This window comes from Lichenostomus cassidix, chromosome 4 (assembly GCF_008360975.1).
Source record: "Lichenostomus cassidix isolate B80296 chromosome 4, HeHo_3.0, whole genome shotgun sequence".
Lineage (NCBI taxonomy): Eukaryota > Metazoa > Chordata > Aves > Passeriformes > Meliphagidae > Lichenostomus > Lichenostomus cassidix.
Genome location: NC_139484.1, coordinates 14,591,798 through 14,610,204, shown reverse-complemented (window position 1 = coordinate 14,610,204; position 18,407 = coordinate 14,591,798). Strand labels below are relative to the sequence as shown.

At 39.8% G+C, this 18,407-nt stretch overlaps 1 protein-coding gene across 13 annotated transcripts in view; it reads left to right on the top strand.

Annotated features, from left to right (window-relative positions):
• PDLIM5 (PDZ and LIM domain 5) overlaps positions 1-18,407 on the top strand; it is a 126,137-nt gene that overhangs the window by 98,548 nt on the left and 9,182 nt on the right. For all 13 annotated transcript variants that reach the window (XM_085057982.1, XM_085057983.1, XM_085057991.1 and 10 more), the window contains 2 exons: positions 10,980-11,154; positions 17,881-18,061. In XM_085057982.1, the coding sequence (XP_084914108.1) occupies positions 10,980-11,154; positions 17,881-18,061 (356 nt within the window). The remainder of the gene's footprint in view (positions 1-10,979; positions 11,155-17,880; positions 18,062-18,407) is intronic.

Below are 18,407 nucleotides of genomic sequence, written 5' to 3'. Positions count from 1 at the left end.
CCCACACCAGAATGTCTTCTCTCTGGAAAGCATGCTGTGTTCTTTATAAGCACTCCTATGTCATTACATAATACAGATATTTTTATATATGTAGGTGTGTACTTGTGTTTCCATATACTATATACAGTAGTAACTTGGGGTAATCTTTTAAGCTGAATCTGTCTTTGGTGCTGAATTAAATTTGAGTAGTAATTTCAAAGGATCTGGGAAATCTGTATTGTTAATTAAGCTTTAACTTCGATTTTTCTTCCTAATATGAGATTAATGTTTTTGATTCTCTTTCTGACAGGATCTATTACACTAAATAGTTCTATTTCTTTGTTTGCTTTTGTTCTACTGTTAAAGGTTTTCTCTCTTTAGAAGTATATCCAGTCCCAAAATGGAACTATAGAGGCCCTGGCATAAAAATAAAGAAAAAACATATGCTGTTAATGCTGCATGTTTTATGATGGCTTTGGCACTTCTGGTGAAATGATTGCTGTGGTTGGTAACAAGTTGATGGATTTTGGTTGGAGTGTGTAGTTCTGCAGGAAGCCTCAAGATGGCAATGCACTGTCATTGCTGTGCTTTCCTGGCAAATAGAGTCTGTTATTGAGGGCAAGGTAAAGACTTTTTAAAATTTAGATTAGTTTAATTCTAGTATTGTTTTACTTCTTTGAGTTAGCTGACATTAGAGGGGGAAAAAACCCCAAATGGAACAGTAGCAACAGAAGCCTCAGCTCTTTTTAAAGTAACATTTTTGGTAGCACGTGTGCTTAAGGCAAATTTTGGAGTACTGATTGTACTCCATGTTTGATATAAATTTCTGTCTCACCAAGTGATGAATTATTTCACTTCCCTAGATACTACCCATCAGCTTGGGGTTTCTGTAGTACCACACTCACTTTTAATACGTTGGTAGATATTCCATTGCTAAATCCTACTAGCATACTCTAGTATTAATAGGAGTCAAATGTTTGAAATAGCCTTTTTTTAAAAAAAATACATGAAGGAGAGAGATTTAAAGAGATTAATTAAACTACACTTGATTCTGTAGTACTCTGAAAATCTGTGCCCATGCTCTTGCATAATGTGAAAAACTCTTTTTTACATCAGAGATACCAAGTAGGTAGGTGAGAGGGAAAGCTAGACAGAGAATTTTTGATTGTTATATTTTAGAATAGCCTAAAGAAAGTGTAGGAAGTTCATACTGGTAGAGAAGCTGGTGGAAAGACATGGTCATCAGGATGTCAGCTTTGTGCTGTCATGATGTAGGGTTCTGAGATGCACTGCTTAAGTTCCAAAGAAGCAAAGTTGTTATCACTCCCCAAAAATATTGGGGGAGCCAGAAATAAAAGCTGTTGGAGAAAGAGGCATTGAAGACTAGGAGTCAGGCATTGGCATGGGAAGCCAGTCTGTGCTTGTCTCTTGTAGGTGGAACAACAGTCTAACATGGAAAACTGTTTCAATAATTGACTGTTTTGATAAAATTAGTCAGATGTTGAAGAAAGACTGTAAGTGTTTCAGAGAATGCTCGGACTTCAGTCATTAATTCCGCTGTTTGTTTGCAGTCTGTGAGCACAAAGTTTTCTTTAAAGTGAAATAGCTAGTGTTCCACAAGCCAAGCAAAATTTGGTTTTGTAGGCTATAGGCCTGACAAAATCATACACAAAAAGACCCCTTTGATTTTATAGCTGAAGTCTACCTTAGGAAATAATTAGAAGGAAGATATAATCTATGTAAATGTATATCAGTATGCTATTCATAGCAGCAATGTATTGGGAATACAGTTTTGTAGCTCTGATATCATTCACCCTTCTAATGAATATTGTATATAACACCAAGTTGTTTCCAAAGCAAAACAGGCGTGTCATAGGATTTTGTTTGTGCCTGGGGAAGCTGTAAGATGCTGACTGATGGTGTGGTGTGAAGATTACCAATGATTTTATTAAGTTGTCTGACTACAGAGATATGTCATTTGGGTAGACAGCATCTTTTCAATTATTAGCTGGAATACCTGGAATCTCTCTTTCTTGGACAGGCCACCCAGAGAATAGCTTTTTCTTTTTATTTTTTTAAATAAAATTACAATGGCCTTTTTTTTTTTTCCTTTTTCTTCCACGTAGGTGTGTGGGACGATTTGTTGATTTTTTTTTTCTTTTGACATTGTGCAGAGATGCCTGAAGGTGTCAGAGGGATTTTGTTGGAGCTGAGGTGTGAGCTATTTCATGACCTGGCAAGAAGATGGTCTAAAATTGAATGTATGAGGTAGTGAACCTGGAGGTGCTTCAGGCAGTTTCTCTCTCCTGAAGTCAATCATGATCCAAGTAGTCTCACAGTAATAGTGCCTTTGGACCTAAAGCTCTTGGGGGGCATTCATGTAGTACCCATGAACACTACTATGCTGGTTGCCCACTGTGATGGTAACAGAGGTTTTATTTCTCTTTGGAATAAAATCCTGGTATTACAGGATTCCTCAGTGGTTCAGTAAGGGAAATGAGGGGTGGCTGCCTCATGCTTTCTTTTCAGGCATGGATAAGAAGCTCAATAAGCTTCAATTTTTTCCTATTGTTGAAATAAGTAAAATGCTTGAAACAAGTAAAAACACACTGTTACTGTGTGTTATGTGTACAGATTGGAATTTATTATAATTCTCACTTCATTTCTGTTGAGCTGTACAGCTCTTCTCACCCATCAGAGGCAGAATGAAATAACCCAGAGCATCCTAGCTACATTGCAGTGACTTATTCTACTATTAGACAACTAACTATTACTCTACACTTACATAGCATTGCTCAGCCCCCAGGACACCCAAAGCATTTTCCAGTCCTGGTCAAGGACACGGTGCACTCATCACAGGGATGGCTTACACTCGCCACCACTACACAGCCACCTCGTGGGTGAAAGAGACAGCTGCTTGTCAGCATGCTGTAACATTCCACGGCAACTTGAAAGGGAGGGAATAGCACCGTGGCAAATTGAAACTGCCAGGACAATTTAAGAAGGTATAATTGCCCAGTAAGCACAGCTGCACCAACTGGAGTTAGTCCAGGAGACGAACCATTCTTGTGGAAAGTGTAGCAGGATCTGTGATGGTCAGAACTGCTCAGGACTTCCAGTGTTACATTTCTCACATGAATTTGTCTTCTCTTGCCTGATATCTTCCAAACACTGCTGCTGTGGGGTGAGCTGCTGGTGCAGTGGGGACCATACAGGCTGTGTGCCAGGCACAGCACTGCCAGTGCCACACCCTGCCTGCCAGTGCAGGAGCTGGGCAGGCAGCATCCCACTTTGCTTGCTGGGGTCCCATGGGATGGCAGGGGGCCTGTGGGGAGCTGTTACAGCTGGTGGCCAGAAAGGCTGGTTTGCTTCTTGGAAAGGAGGGTTTCATTGCAGTCGATGCCTTTTGTTCCTCCTAGGCCTTGCGGCTGAGTTAAAGAATGGGATGGGGAAGGTTTGTGGTAGAAGCATTCAAAGCTGATGTTTTAAGGGACTCTTTACTCATATGTGCCAGTTTCTTTATTCCCAGGGTCTGTCTCAGCCTGGTATCACTGGGATATATAATCCCCTTCCCATAGAGCTGCTAGGGAATGTCAGCATATTCTGCAATATGCACAACTGTCAGTTGCCTAATCCTGAGTGAGCACATGTGTTAAGCACATGCTCCCTTCAGCAGAGGGAGCACACTTGGAAACTGACTGCAAGCACATGAAAATTGCTCCCCAGACAATTTTGTTAAAAAAATTCTGCTATTTCCTTGAAGTTGTTTCCATGCACTCGGTAGCCTTGCATTTACCTCCTCTGGAGTTGTCCATAGCTTTCTTGCTGCATTTTCTTTTTTATATCCCATTCCCGCCATAATATTAGAATTTCAAAAGCAGAAGAAAATGCAAGCTCCTGAGCGTGACTTAACATGCTGCTCTATGGGCAGTTTGAGTCTTTGTTTCCTTCCTTGCTACTTATTCTGTGACTTATTTATGTAGAGAAAATGGGATACAAATCCAGACTGTATCAAACTATGGAGTTGGGCCATCAGGTCAAACAGTATGGAGCCATGGAGAGGGAGGAAGGCACTGAGATATATTGTGCTATTACAAAATGCTTGTAGTGCCAGTAAGTCCTTAAGGGATTAAGTCCCAAAAAGAGATGGACTGCAGCACTTTCTGTTCTTGTCTCCTTTGCATTTCTGTGTTTCATTTGTAATCACTCCAGCCCATATATCAATTCTGTTGATCTTACAGACTATGCTGACTTGATAAGTTAACAGCTTTGGGAATACTTCTGCATGCAAAAATCAACCAAACAATCCTGTTGTTATCATGTTCATAAAGTTCTTTAAAGCAATTTTATCTTTAGGGTCCTCTCATACTGATTTGTTTCCTTTGTAGAACAGGAATTTGAAGGCTGGACTAATTATAGGAATTCAAGGAGCTACTTGCGTGTTGAGTACCATGGTCTGAATACAGGGAAGAAGCTGGGTTTACACTGGTAGTCATTAAGACAAATTCTTATATTGTTGGTAAGGCCTTTGTTAAAAATAGGCCCCAAAATATAAACAGTTCCACTATTTTTCTCTGAAAAAGATTGTTAAAGATTGCTGCTCCATGATGTAGTCACCATTCATAAAAGCAGAAAGCCTTGTCCATAGAAGTGTTATGATCGACAGGTTAAAACACAAAAGCTTTCTGATCCTGGTCTATGGACTGTAATTAATTTTTCATGTAATCTAAATTATTATATTATCATGTGGCAGCAAACCACAAGAGTTTGTTCTTACAGGTTAATTAATGTGAAGTCACTTAGCCAAGCAAAGCCCATTGTGAAACCAGAGTAATTTATAAATGTTAACCTTAACTTGATGACAGTATGAAATTGTAACTCTGTAGAGTTGGTGAAAAAACAAGTATGTTTCTAAAACTTGAATTCTTACCTTTAAGAAGGGGCAGATAATAGTAATGATGCAGAAATGTACCACCTGCTTTTTAGAGACAGAATGGCCTGGTGTACCTCACAACAAGATCTGCTGGATAGAAACTCAGCTTTTTGGTTACATATATGACCTTAGACAATTTTGCTGTGTTTTGCTTTTGCCAAATTCACGTGCTATTGCACCAAGCAACACACTTAAATGAATTGTTTGCATTAGTTGCACAGATGCACATTTCTTTCTGTGTTCATTTAAACACAGATGAAGAGATTGTTTGGCTCTATGGTTATTTCACACACATCAAGTGGGAACATTCACTGACTTCCAAGATTAGGTGTCCATTGTCTTTGTTAAAGAGCAACTAACTTTTTGTCACAGGCTGACTCCCCAGATCAGTTCCTCTCCATTAGCTAGCACCAGCTCAGTGATGTGTCCTGTTCAGATGCACAGGTGTAGGACATCCAAGAATTATGCCTAATATTTGTTCAGCAAATGTAAAGCCAATATTCCTATGGTAGATGCATTCTTACCAGAATTCAGGGTTAAACATCAGCTTCATGAAACTGGCAGATAATCTACATGAGACTGGACAGACATGCTGTCTGCAGGCATAGTCAATCTGTTGAGTTCAGAATCGGAGCTAAAAGCAAGGGAGGCAAAATCTCAGCTGCAGAAAGCTACCAAATGGCTTTCTATACTTGCACTGCAGAGAAATGCAGCACTATAGTACAGGTCTTCGTTTTCTCTTTCTTTTTGAGTGGAGTTTTCGATAAAAGCAATGCCAGTTGTGCCAAATTTGTGACGGTATGTGATGTAACAAATCAGAAGGAGACAGGCTGAGCAAGCCAAAACCACCATACTCATTTTAATTAAGATGCTTTACAGCTAATTTACCCGGAGCCTTTCCAGTTGAAAGGCTGGTTACTAAGGCAGGAATATTCCCTCTAGTTGCAGGGGCTGTTGAAACTGGGCCGAGGTGGCACCTGTTCTGATTTTCCACGGGTGCATACCAGCTTTCACCCGGCATTTAAAGACATGATAATGGTTTAATCCTTCCTGTTCTGCCTTTAGTCAGCAAAAGGAGTTTAGCTCTGACTGTGTTTCCAAGACTTCACAAGAAACAAAACAACTACAGAATACAAGGGTTGAGCTTTGTGTTTGTTGGGGGGGGAAGGTGGGGGGTGAGGTTTTGTTTTGTTTTGTTTTTTTCTCACCTTGTACTTGTCCTGTAGCATTCTGCACTGAAGTTGTGTGATTTCGTGCAGGCCTGGGAGTGGATGGAGTGTTACATACAGCCAGTGCAGTGAGCTGACAGCAGAGCTTTTCAGACACGTTGCTTCATCCGGCCATCTGTTTGGTTTTGAGGGAAGGAGCAGGAGGATTTCTTACACTACAGAAAAAGAAAAGTCAGAAAATTGGACGTATGAAGCTTTATATTTCCCATTTATAATACAGTAGTTTGATTGCAGTGTATAAATCACTGAGTTAGAACAGTTTAAAATGAAGTCCTGGCACTCCCACTGCTTAAAGTAGCATTGTTATTTATAGATATTACATGAAGGCTGATGTTATGTTTAAGTGAGCGTTAAACAGTTCAGGCTGTTGTATTGTTGCTACGCATCAGAGAACCTCTGTCAAAGTGACTTTGGCACCACAGCATATCCGCCTTTCTCCCTTTGTCTTCCAAACCTTTCACCAGTGTTTGCAGTTATCCATGTGCTCAGCGATGGAACAACCTATTGTTAGACTAACAAGGGCAAAGTCACACTGGGATTTTTAAAAAAAGGAAAAAAAAAAGGCAGTTCTTTACCTTGCCTAAAAGATTGTTAAATATTAAACTAGCCATACCAAGGAGTTTAGTGAAAGCAAACACCGTGGGTTTGCTAAACTTAAACCTAATAAAGTAGAAAGTTAACAGTCAAGTACAGAGTGTTTTCTGTTTTAGAAAAAACCCAGCAATGACAATACATCAGTGCAAATCAATAGTGCTTTAGAATGTTGAATTAAAAAGAGTGAAGGTGATGTGAAGCCTTCAAAGCTCTAAAATTTAGCCACAGACATCTTCTTATGACTTGCAGAGAACCCAAACTTCTCCAGCACTCAAGTCAGAATAGCTCCTGCTGGAGTGTATAATTATTAAAAATTGTTTCTTTCATTTATTAATTGTATTTACTTATATCAGTTTTAAATCTTCTGACCACCCACAAAAGTTTCTGTGCTTCATCCCATTTCAAGCAACAAGGGTGTCAGCAGGAAAATATGGGGTGAGATTGTGTCCTCAGGGAGCTGATTTCCTTTCCCGTTCCCAATCAGTCATCATTTGCAATTAAAAATGTGCATGCACCTCAACAGATCTTGGGTAGTGGGGCATCTCCCCAGCACTCCTTGAGAACGAAGCTGCTGATCATGTATGTAAAATGTAAAAAGCAAAGTATAAAGCACAAACTACACGAGAGCTCAGACTGGTTGCTGAGAGTTGAGGGTTTGCTTAGATTGGGTGTCATTATTTGTCCCTACTTTGGCATTCCTCATGTGCCCTGGTAAAATCTTCCCATTGCAAGAAAGAAAACACCTACATCAGTTTTCTGGGCCTGATATTTTTAAATCAAGTGGTTGCGTTTCAAGCTGAAAGATATCCAAGGGAATAGAGAGGAGAAAGGAGGGAAAGAGAATATATGAACTCAGAGTATTCCCTTCCTCTCTGCAGAATCTTGTCCACTGGAGTGTTAAACTTGCTGTTTAAATAGAAGGAATAAATGGGAAATATCAGTGTTCTATCTAAACAAGAAATTCTCTAGCTACGAGAGGAGGAATATTGTTGGGAAAAATACTGAGAATTCATACAGATTTAAGTGGGGAATTCATAGTGTTTTTTTTTTTTAACTCAAAAGCAAACCAACTAAACAAAAATGTCACCCCCAACAAAAAAAATGCTCTGTGGGTCACAGTGGAAGTAATGAACCTTTGGTGAAATTACTGAAGTGTTAAAGGTCTGTTTGTGGCCTGTGGAAAGACAGAAGTTACCAATAAAAGCTGTCCTCTTGCTGAAGGGGATTGGAAGATAAAAGGCTGAGGCAAATCAGTGAGAAAGGGAGAATGATCTAAGGTGAAAAAAAATAAATCTAGAGAACCACAGAAGGTTTACAGAGAAGCCAGTATATGAAATAAGGTGAAATAGATATTGCAGTACTTTACTGGTGTATTTTCCTTAATAAGAGTATGGATCTGAAGGCAGTGGAAGCAGACTGACTCCTCTGACTGAAAGAAACTTGAGTCTACTTTGGAACAGGAATAGAGGGGGGAATGAGACTGTGCAAGACCAACGAGGTCTTAATGTGATTACCAGCAAAGAGAATGAGAACTTTCTAGAGAATGCTGGGGGGACAGATCATGAGCATGGGCAGGGAGCTTCCTCAGCCCTAAATTCCCAGCTTGGTACTGCTCAGGTCACAGCCCTTGCTTGACACAGTGTTAATTTGTGTGGTTTCTATTATGTTTTGCTTAAAAGAGAATTTTTGTTACAACGTGATGAACTATCTCCTTCTCTCCTTTTTTAGTGCTTTAAATAACTCAGAAATGACTGATCCAACAGCTTTGTAGAGAAGGTTTACGTAGACAAATTCTGCTCCTGGCCAGTAGTAACTTTGAAGTTAGGTAGTGTTTGGAAAAGCGTCATTCATAAAAACAGCAGTAATGAAAGCTGTAATGAGACCAAAGAAAAGGGAGAAATTGTGATGTTTGTACTTTTTTTCCCCCTTAAGCAAGCAGAAAGACATTTTTTAACTACACAGTGCAAATGAGACAGCTGATGTGTCTGAATGGGCTTTGGGCTTCAGTAGATAACCCAAACAGAAATTAGCGACGCACCAGAAGCTGTGCTGCAATTTGATTTATGGCAAAAGCAGTCTTCAAACAGATTTGGGTTTAGTGTGTATTCCTGTCTTCTCATGAAATGGGATCTGAAAATTGAAAAACCATGTGTGATGACAGAGGAGGAAAGTGCTATTAATCAACACCACTTTTGTTCATGTCTTCAAAGCTGTTCTGCCACCTTTTTCATTTTTATCTCTTCCTAGGTTTTCATCTTAGCAGGCATTTACAATCTGAAGTGAACTACAGTAGCAGAGTGATTTATTTAAGATCAAGTGCTTCTATTCCTAAATTTTTTCCACTTGGGAATGTTGAATGTTTCAAGAATAAAGATGCTATTTTTCCAAGATACTGCAAATTCATTATTATACTTTAAATATAACCAGTAGTCTTTTTTAAAAAAAGAAACAAGAAAAAAGAAAGCAACCTTTATCAATTGTTATATTTTTTGCTACATCTCATTCTGAAAAGGATCCAAAAATGTCAGTCTTGAAATGACCTGAGATGAGAAATTTTGGTGAACCAATCAGTTAAACAAAAAAAAAGATATGAGTATATTGCTTCTTCATACACAGAAAGACTAAGCAAAAGCAGGTATTGAGCCCATATCAGCAGATTAATACCAAATGCAATTATAGTACAAAAGCACTGGTTTTAAAAAGGATTTCTCTTCCAAATGTGTTATCTTAGCCTACCCATGAGCAGAGGAAGGGTTTGCTAAAGTTCATGGTACTGTTTTGATTAAATTGTGTAGTGCTTGGCTATCTTCTGTAAATAGCACAGCGTTGGCATTTATGTTTTATTTTCTGTGGATTCAGTGTCACTTAAATCTGTCTTCTCTGTGAATTAGTTTGCCATTTCTCTTTCAGCAGGGAATGCATTGTTTTGCCTGAAAAGTACTTGCAGCTTTTCTATAGGACAGAGGCTGATCAGCATTACATTAATGGAGATAACGAGAAACAATTTTTCATCTCTTCCCTGGAAGATGATATGAAAAACGAGATAGGACAAATAGCACAAAGATTAACAGGTCTACAAATTAGTTATGTTGCAAAGCTACATGCCAGTGCCTTGACCCTGGTGTTGGAGAGCTGCATCTTTGCAGCAGAAGCATCATCCTGTACTGTCTGATGTCTCAGTCACTGCTTAGTTGTTTGTCTCTGAGTTTCCACTCAGTTCTTAATTTCACTCTTTGATTTGCAAGGTTTAGCAAGGCTGCACTAAAGCCAGGGCACCAAGTAAACACTCCAGGTTTCTTTTGCCTATGGTTACAAAAAAAAGGCTATGGAAATGGGGCTTTTTTAATAACATACTTGAAGAAGAAAGATACCTCCTCTTGACAGGAATAACTGCTCCCATAAACACATGTTGCTGTGGCTTGTGCGTTACCAGGGTACAGATATCAATAGAGGGGAAAGCAAAGCAGAGGACTGTTTGTTTCTTCACTACCCTTACAGCAGTATAATTTGTGGCTTTCATTTTTGTAAATGCATTTTTCAAACTACATAAAAGCTTATGTCTATTCTACAACTCTAAAACCCTGAGTACACATGGAAGCGTGTAGTGTATACATTTCTGAAAATGTCAGGGTTTTATTTGTGTCATACTTTTATAAGGAGGATGTGAACATGACCTTTGGAGTGCTTCAGATTGGCAGAATCCACTTATCTAGACTAGTGTTTAATTTCAATTTAGAAATATATTTTGCTTATACAGTACTCTAATTTAAATTTCTGCACATGTTGTATTGAACGTATGTTCTTGTTTAACACGTTAGTAATGATGTATGATCTATTGCACTCACTGTGAAATTTTTTGAGTAGGTATGTCATTTTCTCCTGCCTCTCTTCATACACTGATGTTCTTGGTTTCAGCTTTTGTATCTAAAACAAAATAATGCCTTTGCAGGTTGTATATTCTTTTGCCTAACTTCTTCAACATGTTGAAATTTGTCTGCTACCTCTACAAGTTAGCCAAAGCCATTCTGTGTTATTTCATGGACATTTCATAAAGTAGGTAGGACTGACTTGGTAACTTGCTGGGGAGGAGAGAAAAATCAGTGCTTTTTAATTTTTTCCTTTAAGGAGGCAGGTATGCACTGGACAATGATGTTAGGCAAATGTTGTTGGTTGCTTGTATTTCAAGTTTATATACTTGGTACTGGAAAATGGTCTTCTAAATGCTTTTGGCATTCTTTCCCCAGGTCCTGTCAGTGGATGGACATCAAACAGTATTAAATCACCAGGAACAACTGCCCCGAGTGAAAAAGCTGCAACAGCACCTCAGCTAAATGAGCAAGACACGTTGGTTCAGAGGGCAGAGCACATTCCGGCGGGGAAGCGCACTCCCATGTGTGCACACTGCAACCAAGTCATTAGGTCTGTATCTGCTTGCTGGGGGCAATCCTGGGGGATTTGGAGCTGGCTGGATGGCCAGGCCCAGAGAGTGGTGATGAATGGAGCCAAATCCAGTGGGTGACTGGTCACCAGTGTTGCTCCTCAGGCTCAGTATTGGAGCATGCTCTCTTTAATATCTTTATCAATGATCTGGAAAGCCGGATGAACTTGAGCCGTCAATTTGCCCAGGTGGCCAAGAAGGCCAATGGCATCCTGGCCTGGATCAGCAGTAGTGTGGCCAGCAGGACCAGGGCAGGGATTGTCCCCCTGTACTCAGCAATGGGGACGCCATACTTTGAATCCTGTGTCCAGTTCTGAGCCCCAGTTCTGAGTTCAGGAAGGACATGGAGGTGCTGGAGCTTGTCCAGAGAAGGGAACGGAGCTGGGGAAAGGTCTGCAGCACAAGTCAGATGAGGAGCAGCTGAGGGATCTGGGGGTGTTTAGCCTGGAGAAGAGGAGGCTCAGCGGGGATCTTATCACTCTCTACAGCTGCCTGAGACGAGGCTGTAGTGATGTGGAGGTTGGTTCAAAGGAGTCAGCAGGTTTTTGTAGAGTTAATAGTACTTTCTTTTATCACTATGGAAATACTGTTCCTCCAGTGATAGGACATAGCCTCAAGGTATGACTGGGAGGTCTAGGTTGGATATTAGGAAAAAAGTTTTCACCAAAAGGGTTGTCCAGCACTGGAACAGGCTGCCCAGGGAAGTCTTGGAGTCCCCATCCTGGAGGTATTTAAAAGATGTGTAGATGTGACACTTATGGACGTGCCTAGTGGTAGACCTGGCAGTGCTGGGTGAACAGTTGAACTTTATGATCTTATAGGTCTTTTCCAACCTAAATGATTCTATGATTCTGTTCATCCTGCAGGCTCTTTCACAGCAGGGCTTTGTTTTGCTTTCTTGGGTTTTGATTCTTTGGTCTCAAGTGGTTTAAGGCTTCATTTCAGTAATGCAGAGCACTTTTTATGCATGATTTATCTAACAAAACTGAGAATGAGACTATTTTGGAGGAAAAATGTTGTGAACTGCTAACAGTCACAGTCCATTTTACAGAGAACCAGAAAGCTAGATGGAATAGAGTAAAACCAAAGAAAAATCAGCAAGTTAGTTTTCACTTATATACCCATTCCAGTAGAATTGGGAGTATTAGCTAGTTGGAAACCCATCAGAGAGCTTTATAAAGCCTAGTCACAAATGTTGGTTTCTAAACCATGGTTTCTAGTTGAGAAGAAAAATGACAGGCTCCATCCATAGAAGAAAAGCAAGGAGTGATGTTTTAACAATTGCTAGGACTAGACTGGTAATAATTTCCTGCACTACTGGATTTCAAGCTCTTTGATGGGCTCTCTGGCCTTTGGACATTATGGTAGCTATTGTCCTTGACTTGTATGACATGGGTAGAAAACATTGAGCAACACAAACACGAGTTTGCCAAATAAGATTAAGTTAAATAAGTTCTGCTGATCCCATAAGATATCCTATTGTTAGTCAGAATTTCATATGGAGGAAGAATTGAATCTGGGTTGCATTGTTCAGTCAGTGATTTCTGGCAATTAGTCATGACTGTCTCATCCAGGGAATTGTAATTGCTTTTATTGCCAGTGTGCAAATCATCCTCATTTTCATCTACCTTGCATTTTATTTCTTCCCTAAAATATAAATCTCTTAGGATTATTGGAAGACATGTATTCTTTAAAAGTGTTTTGTTCTTGCTTATTCAGTTGTTTGTATTGTTGAACTACAAGGGGAAAGTAATGATTTTTTAATAGTATTTTTAAATTTATTTATCTATGTCCCATGTATTTAGTGGACAAAATAAGAGAGCCTGCAATGTTTCACCATGATTGAAGACAGAGACTTTTTTGATTAGAAAACTTAAGTTTTGAAAAATGAGGAACTCTATAAACTGTATAATTTTCATTCAGTATAACAGAAAATCGGTCTTTCCACCATGGGTTTTTGTAGCCTCTTGAGCCCTGGCTTGGATTCTGCATCAGAACCAGCTAATGCAAATCACTTGATCTTTAGGGGTCAACTGAGTCCAGCTTGTTTGCTTCCATGAGATTTCTGTTCTGATAGTTCACTACCAGTTCAGTTAGCTCTGGGTTCATTTTAGAAGACTCTTTATTAATAGATCTGTGATGATTTGGAAAAGTTATTCCTACTTCCACTGTATATGTCAAGGAAATAAAAATATATGAACGTAGCCCCCCTGAAGCAATAGAAAATAGTTACACAAATTCCCAACACAGGTGCACCTATGCATCTTAATGCAGTTTTTTTGCTTCATTGCAAAATGAAAGATTATTATCAAAAAAGGTGTACGTATTTTTGGGATGAGATTCACCTGTTTCCTTGAACAGTTTAGCCTATATAATAATTCTGTCTGTCCTTTTTGTTCCCTGGGCTTTGGATTTGTGTCTGGTAAATAACATGCAAGAAACCATTTGCTTTCCTTTTTGTTCCTGTTGCTTTAGTTTAAAACCAAACACAAAGCACACTATGTGCTACATCTTTCATACAAGAGACTTCATTGCCTTTTACAGGGGCTGTGGTTTATCAGGGTGTGCTGGTGCTGTGGGATCTTACTCCTGAGCAGTTCTCCTCTTCTCTCAGCCCTGAAATCACTTTCTGCTACTCCCCACTTCCCCATTTTGACTACCACTAAAAAAGGAGATGAGCTGCTGCCCTCTAAGTAGGGCACTGCACTGCTCTGTGGAGCAGCATTTGCTCCTGAGTGAATACGTGAGGAGAAACTGCAGAGCCCCACTTGACTGTACTTAAGCCATTGTCACCTATTGTAAGTGACACCTTTTCATGAATAGTAATTGGTGCCCATGTCTAACTTCTTTGTAATTTGCTAGTGGTGTTTAAATCCTTATATTTCATCATATGTTAAATGCCTACTCAATTATTTAAAACCAAGTGTTCCGAGATGAGTTGATGTGCATTAATCAATGCCAAATATGCCTCATGTTCACAGCATACAGTGAATTTGGAAGATTGCAATGGCATTTTGAATTCAAGTTTTAGCATAATTACACTTCATGCCCTCAGTGTTAGTTTTACCTATGAAAAGGTAGGAGGAAGATCAAGTGACATTGCATTGTACATCTGTTTTGAAGCCAAAATGCATTCTGGAGTTGGTTACTTTACACTCAGGCATAGAATAACCATGGCTGGTTGAGCCAAAACCTTTCTTGGAGACACCTTATAACTTTTTAATATATCTTCAATTATTCACACAGTGATTGTCTGAAGGTTCTCATTTTTTCCAAAGCTTCATTAAGTAAGCTTTTCTTTCCATGTCTTAAAGAATCAAAGCTGGAGGCAAACTAAATTTCTCTTGATCTACTTGCTGTGACGGTCTGGCAGTCTTCTGGCATTTCCTGATGAAGACTTCTGGTTCCCAGGCAGCCTTACCAAGTTCTGCACTGCAGAGTTGGCTCTTCCTTTGAAGTCCAAATGTGTTTTCGCTGGATCACCATTGAGAACATACTCTTTGGCATGTCTGCTATGAATGATGATTTGGCTCTGTCACCTTTTCATAAAAATTGTTTTTAAAGGCAAAAGGCAAGAAGTATAAATGGTGCTTCCCTTCAGCACCTCCTATACACAAATTTTCAGCATTTTCAGGTGAGAAGAAAGAGAAACTTCCAAAACTGTAGACTGCTGTGTGGTTAACTGCAAAATGATTGGCCTTCCTAGCAGGTGTGGAAATCCTTTTTGATCTTTCTACCACCAAATTTCAGTTCTGGCTTGCTAGCATAATACAAGCCACATGAGAAACAAGATTATTGGTGTACTAATATAATGCATCATGACCATACTGATGAAGTTGTATTCAGTTACATGTGTTAAGTCATTGAAATTGCACTTACATTCCCTGTATGTTGCTTACTTCTCCTTTCAGTTTGCCCCAGTATTACACACAGAACCCAAATGTTTGAGGTAACTACTAAAATTATGTACCTGGTGATCCTTTGGGGTATAAGATTCTGCAAATACCCTTGTAAACCAATCAGAATCTCTTTCAAAAAAATAATAAGCTAATGATTTGTTTATTTTAATCTCTGAGTTCCATTCATATGGTCTATGTGGTGATACCAGAAATATGTTCAGAAATGCTCAGCACATTGAAGTAGCCAGGGGTAGAGGCACATTCATGGCCAACTGTTGCCAGTTGGGTCATCCCATATCCCATTTGGACAGTAAGAACATGGTTTCCTAGCACTACTTTTACGAATATGTTCTAGTTGACACCGGCATGTGGGATTTTTATTGGTTTTTAAATGGGGAAGGAAGCAAGCAAGCAAGCAAACAAGCATCTACAGTCATCTTCCCAGCATTGCATCCCCCGAGCTACTTCTGTCACATTGTGTGAGTGTGGGCATGTGGTCTCCTTACTCCAACTGGGACTTTAAAGTCTTTTCCAAATTAATAGAGGAAATAAATACCTTTCATTACTGGAAGCTATCATTTTGATGGCAAAATTATGCAGAGACTGGGAACACCTCCAAGTTCTGAATATCATGTTTTAGTGTATTTTACATGGCAGGTCTCTTTTTTTTTTTTCTTTTTCCTTCCACGTGCTTTGGGGCAGCTTTTAAGTTGCAGGTATCATTAAGCTGCAGTATCAGCCTGACATGTTTAAACTGCGGCCTGATTGAAAGTAAAATTGTATTTAGAAAGTGTTCTTCTGGACATGTGTGCACAGGGAGCCAGTCCACTAATGGAACACCTCGTAGACATTGTGCAGGGCACAGCCCCAGCTGTCTGGGGGCTTTGGGAAAGGAACTCTGTAGGTGCACTCAGGCTGTTCCCGGTCCATCTGTGCTCCTGCGCACTGTCCTGAATGGCCGACCTCAGCACGTCAGAGCTGTAAACTCTGGAGAGCTAAATGCAGCAGATGTAAAAATTCCTTCTCCTCCTGTTGCTAGCATGCTTGCTTCCCATTGCAGAGCTGACTGAGCCTGTTATTTCGGTGCAGATGGCCAGAAACTCAATCCTACCTGGAGCTGGGAGAACGTCTTTAGTGTCAGCCGCGTGTTAATGAATCTGTTAAATTAGCCTGTGCTGACACGGCGCTCTGAGAGCACTTTGTTGTACATAAGGGCTTGTATTGTTTGATCAGTACATAACTGAAAGGGCATTGATGTAAAAAGGTGCTTGTAGAGCAGTGGGAGGGTATCGGGTTAGGTCAGTGTTTGCACTGCTCAGGGATTGGCAGGGAGTGGGGGCTGGAGAGCTGTGCTCAGCCCCAGCTCCCTCCTTAAAGAACTACAGACTTCTTTTCAGGAGCCCCTTTTCACTGCATTCCTTCCAGTAATCAGAGGGGAATAGAAAACACTAGCCCAGATTAAATATGTTCATCATCTTGCAAGGTCTTTGGGTTATCCTAAATCTGTTTGCATCCCTTGTTTTTGACTTCTCATCCTGCTGAAAATACATAGCATCGCCAGAGAAGATGAAAAAGAGAAATGAAAGCCTTTATCCCTCTATCCTTAATGAAGTTGCCCTCTGTCCTCAGCCTGCTTATATTCCCATTTTAGAGTCAACAGAATCAAATTTCAAGGTGGATTTGGGGGGTTTTGTTTGGGGTTTTTTCTTGTTTGGTTTTTTGTTTTTTTCTTTATTGCTGTTGTTTTGTTTACATGAAAATCTTACACAAAAATGTTCTTGTAGCTTAGCTGGTTTCAAAAAAAAATGTTTAGCCACAGGTGATCATATTAATACCAATCAGATTTTTTTCAGTGCAGTATTAGATCAGAAAAAAATGAAGCACTTTGAAAGAATACTTGAAAGAATTACATCTTTGCTGGTCTTGCAAAAACAGGAAATCTGGAGAGGGGGATGAACTTCAACCACAAAGTTCATCTGAAAGGTTGAGTGTTGGTGGGACCTTGGAGGCACCTCTTTAAAGTAAATATGTTCGCTAAAGAAATTAGCATGCTGAATATACTTTCAGGTGAATATAGAGACAATGATGTATGCCTGGGATTCATGAGTTACAAACTGAGAATTTTTTTCCAACTGAAAAATGGATGAATTTATCTTTTCTATTAACTGCATTGCATTGGCCAGACAAATGCTATTAAAAGTGCTGTTATTTTGCATTTGCAAGTGATAGAAGAACCTTTGTGTTCAGGAAAAAATGGACCTATTTTAATGCCAAAAAATCCTCCTAAAACTGGGATGGGTTATCCTGTAGGAAACTTACTGCATAAGGACAATGACTGAATTTTAGTCTCAGAAGAAACTGATGTCTTCTGCTCTTAGCGGGGTCAAGTCTACTTCTATTTGTAGTCTTGATATGAATGCATTCTACAGGAGAGTTGATCACATCACTGAGTCAAATATCTCTTTGCAATTGATGGAATTTGGAACATGGGTTCACTTCCCTAGCAGACACTTCAGCACTGTATTTAATGGAGTTCTAAAATAAGATTTCTGAAATGCAGTGAAGTGAAAAGAATTAGTGTTTATTGTGGGTGGGCATTTCTAGGAGAGAGTTCAATGGAGATGGATACAGTCAACACTTGGAGCTTTCTTAGAGCCTGTAGGAGGAAAGAGGATGGAGCAGTTGGGGCAGTGAATGTGTGTGAACAGTGTAGGAATGACACAGAGCTATTGTAGATGAGTCTATTCACAGCTTTTGCAGGAGCCAGCCCAGGTGTATTTGCTAATAATATCTCTTCTTTCTAATCAGAGGACCCTTCTTGGTGGCTTTGGGGAAGTCATGGCATCCAGAGGAGTTTAACTGTGCCCACTGCAAAACCTCCATGGCGTACATTGGATTTGTGGAAGAGAAAGGGATGCTGTATTGTGAGGTCTGCTATGAGAAGTTCTTTGCCCCTGAGTGTTCAAAGTGCCAGAGGAAGATCCTTGGGGTAAGTGACCGGCAAGTGGCCTGTTTTTTCGTGGGAACAATAATTTCAGTGTTCAGTGCTTCTCTACAATGAAATTCCATTTTATCTGGCCCAGTCTGCATTCTTTCAAACATACTCTTGACATGCCTTTTCAGCTACCATCACATACGAAATATGGCTTTGGCTCTTCTAATGTTGAACCTTTTCAACCTCTTTGACAAAAGGTGCTGTTGTCTCCTTGGCTCTTCCAAGCTCAGCTCCTGTTTTCATGAAGCTGTTCTGTAGCTGTTGTGACTACCAAATTTTCTTGAGCAAAATGGTTTAATTGGCAGCTCTTTACAGAATGGGATGGGGGGAGTGGGGAAAG